Genomic DNA, 2,022 nt, shown 5'->3' with positions numbered 1-2,022 from the left:
GAACCAATTCAAATTTATGCTAGGATGGTCTACTACAGAAGCCATTCACCTTGTGAGGAGATTAATGGAGTAATATAAGTAGAGCAAGAAGGACTTGCATATGGTATTCATAGACCTAGAGAAGACCTATGATAAGGCCTCGAGAGAGGTCCTATGGAGATGTATGGAAGCTAGCGGTGTTCCAGTGGCGCACATTAGGGTGATTAAGGACATGTACAAGGGAGTGAAGACTCGGGTGAGGAATGTGAGAGGCTCAGATCATTTCCAAGTGGAGATGGGGTTGCATGAGGGATTGACTCTTAGTCCATTTTTGTTTGCCTTAGTGTTAGAGGTGCTGACTCGACACATACAAGGGGAGGTGCCATGGTGTATACTATTCTCTAATGACATAGTCCTGATTGACGAGATACGAGACAAAGTTAACGCTAGATTGGAAGTTTGGAGACATACACTAGAATCTAAGGGTTTCAAGTTGAGTGGGTCAAAAACTGAGTACTTTGAGTGCAAGTTCAGTGATGGGACGCATGAAGAAGGAGTGTAAATGAAGATTGGTACTCAATTTGTTCCCAAAAGAGATAGTTTCAAGTATCTTGGGTCTATTATTCAAGGCATCGGGGAGATTGACGAAGATGTGACTCATCGTATTAGAGCGAGCTGTATGAGATGGATGCTATGCTTTAGGGGTTTTGTCTGATAAGAATGTGCCACCTGGACTTAAGGGTAAGCTCTATAGAGTAGTGATTAGACCGACTATGTTGTATGGTGATGAGATATGTAATACGTGTCATGATCTAGGTTAACTATATAGGATTAATTAACTTAAACATAGCTAGATTAGTAGTAACTATAGTTAGATGTTAATGTGGTTAACATGATAGTTAGTCGGTGATTGGTGGTTTTAGCTGTAACAGTATACAGTGTTTTGGACATAACAGAAATTGAGATTTTTTCCTCTCATTTCTCTCTCTCTCTGCTCTGTTCTTCCTCTCATACGAGAACTGAGTTCTTCAGTTCATTTATGCTCGTGCAAATTCATAAAATTGACATGGTACCAGAGCATTCAGATAATTTAATTTTGAGGTTTTATTGAGAATTGTTGAAAACGAGAGGTTCGTGGTTCATTTCTCAAAATTTTCAATCGGAATCATCAATAACTCGTCGGAACCCTAAAAACTCATGATCAGAGACAAAGTCACAGATCAATCTACGATTGTGATAGATCACAATCATCCATTGTATTTGCATCCTTCTGACACATCAGGAGCATTATCTCTTGGCTTTCAGCTACTAGGAATGGAAAACTATACGATTAGGAGCCAAGCGATGGAAGTTTCGTTGCTTACACGGAACAAATTAGGATTTATAGACGGATCGATAACTCATGATACTTATGGATATAAATATGAAAATCTATGGGATCACTGCAATGCTATTGTGAAATCGCGGATCATGCATAATGTGAGTCGCAATTTGTTGAGTGGAGTATTGTTCCAGTCAAGTGCACATGCAATTTGGTCGGATCTTCGGGAACATTTCAATAAAGTGAATGCATCATGAATGTACTACCTACACAGGGAGATTTTTATATTGACACAAGGTACATCCTCTATTTCGATTTATTACTCGAAATTGAAAGACTTGTGGGATGAATAGGAGTCAATTATGCCTCCTCCTATTTGTTGTGATAAATTAAAGAAATTCAGTGAACCTCAGGAGTATCAACGTTTATGGAAATTCCTAATGGGATTAAAAGATGGCAATGCCAAGCACTTGGCCAAACCTTAATAAAATCTAAAATTCCTACAGTCCATCAAGCTTATGCTATGATCCTTCAGGATGAAAGTCAAAAGTTAGTAGCAGGAAGTAGTTACTGTGCTGAGTCTATAGATCCTACATCATTATTTAGTTCTAAACTTGGTCAAAAGCAAAGAAGAAACTTCAACATTGCATGTGATTTCTGTCACTTGAAAGTCCACACGAAGGAAGAATGTTATAAGTTGATAAAACGTGATTACTGCAATA

General features: G+C 38.4%; 1 protein-coding gene across 1 annotated transcript; it reads left to right on the top strand.

Annotated features, from left to right (window-relative positions):
- The first annotated feature begins 1,176 nt into the window (after positions 1–1,176).
- Positions 1,177–1,557, top strand: LOC138879519 (uncharacterized). The gene has a single exon (XM_070159136.1). It carries the CDS (start codon positions 1,177–1,179, stop codon positions 1,555–1,557), a length of 381 nt encoding a protein of 126 aa, XP_070015237.1.
- The last annotated feature ends 465 nt before the right edge of the window (positions 1,558–2,022 follow it).

This window comes from Nicotiana sylvestris, chromosome 10 (assembly GCF_000393655.2).
Source record: "Nicotiana sylvestris chromosome 10, ASM39365v2, whole genome shotgun sequence".
In the NCBI taxonomy this organism is placed as follows: Eukaryota; Viridiplantae; Streptophyta; class Magnoliopsida; order Solanales; family Solanaceae; genus Nicotiana; species Nicotiana sylvestris.
Note: the sequence above shows the minus strand (reverse complement) of the source record. Positions and strands in the feature narration are given on the sequence as shown.

Coding starts and splice junctions, on each gene's coding strand:
- LOC138879519 (XM_070159136.1), top strand. CDS start 1,177: ATGATCAGAGACAAAGTCACAGATCAATCTACGATTGTGATAGATCAC.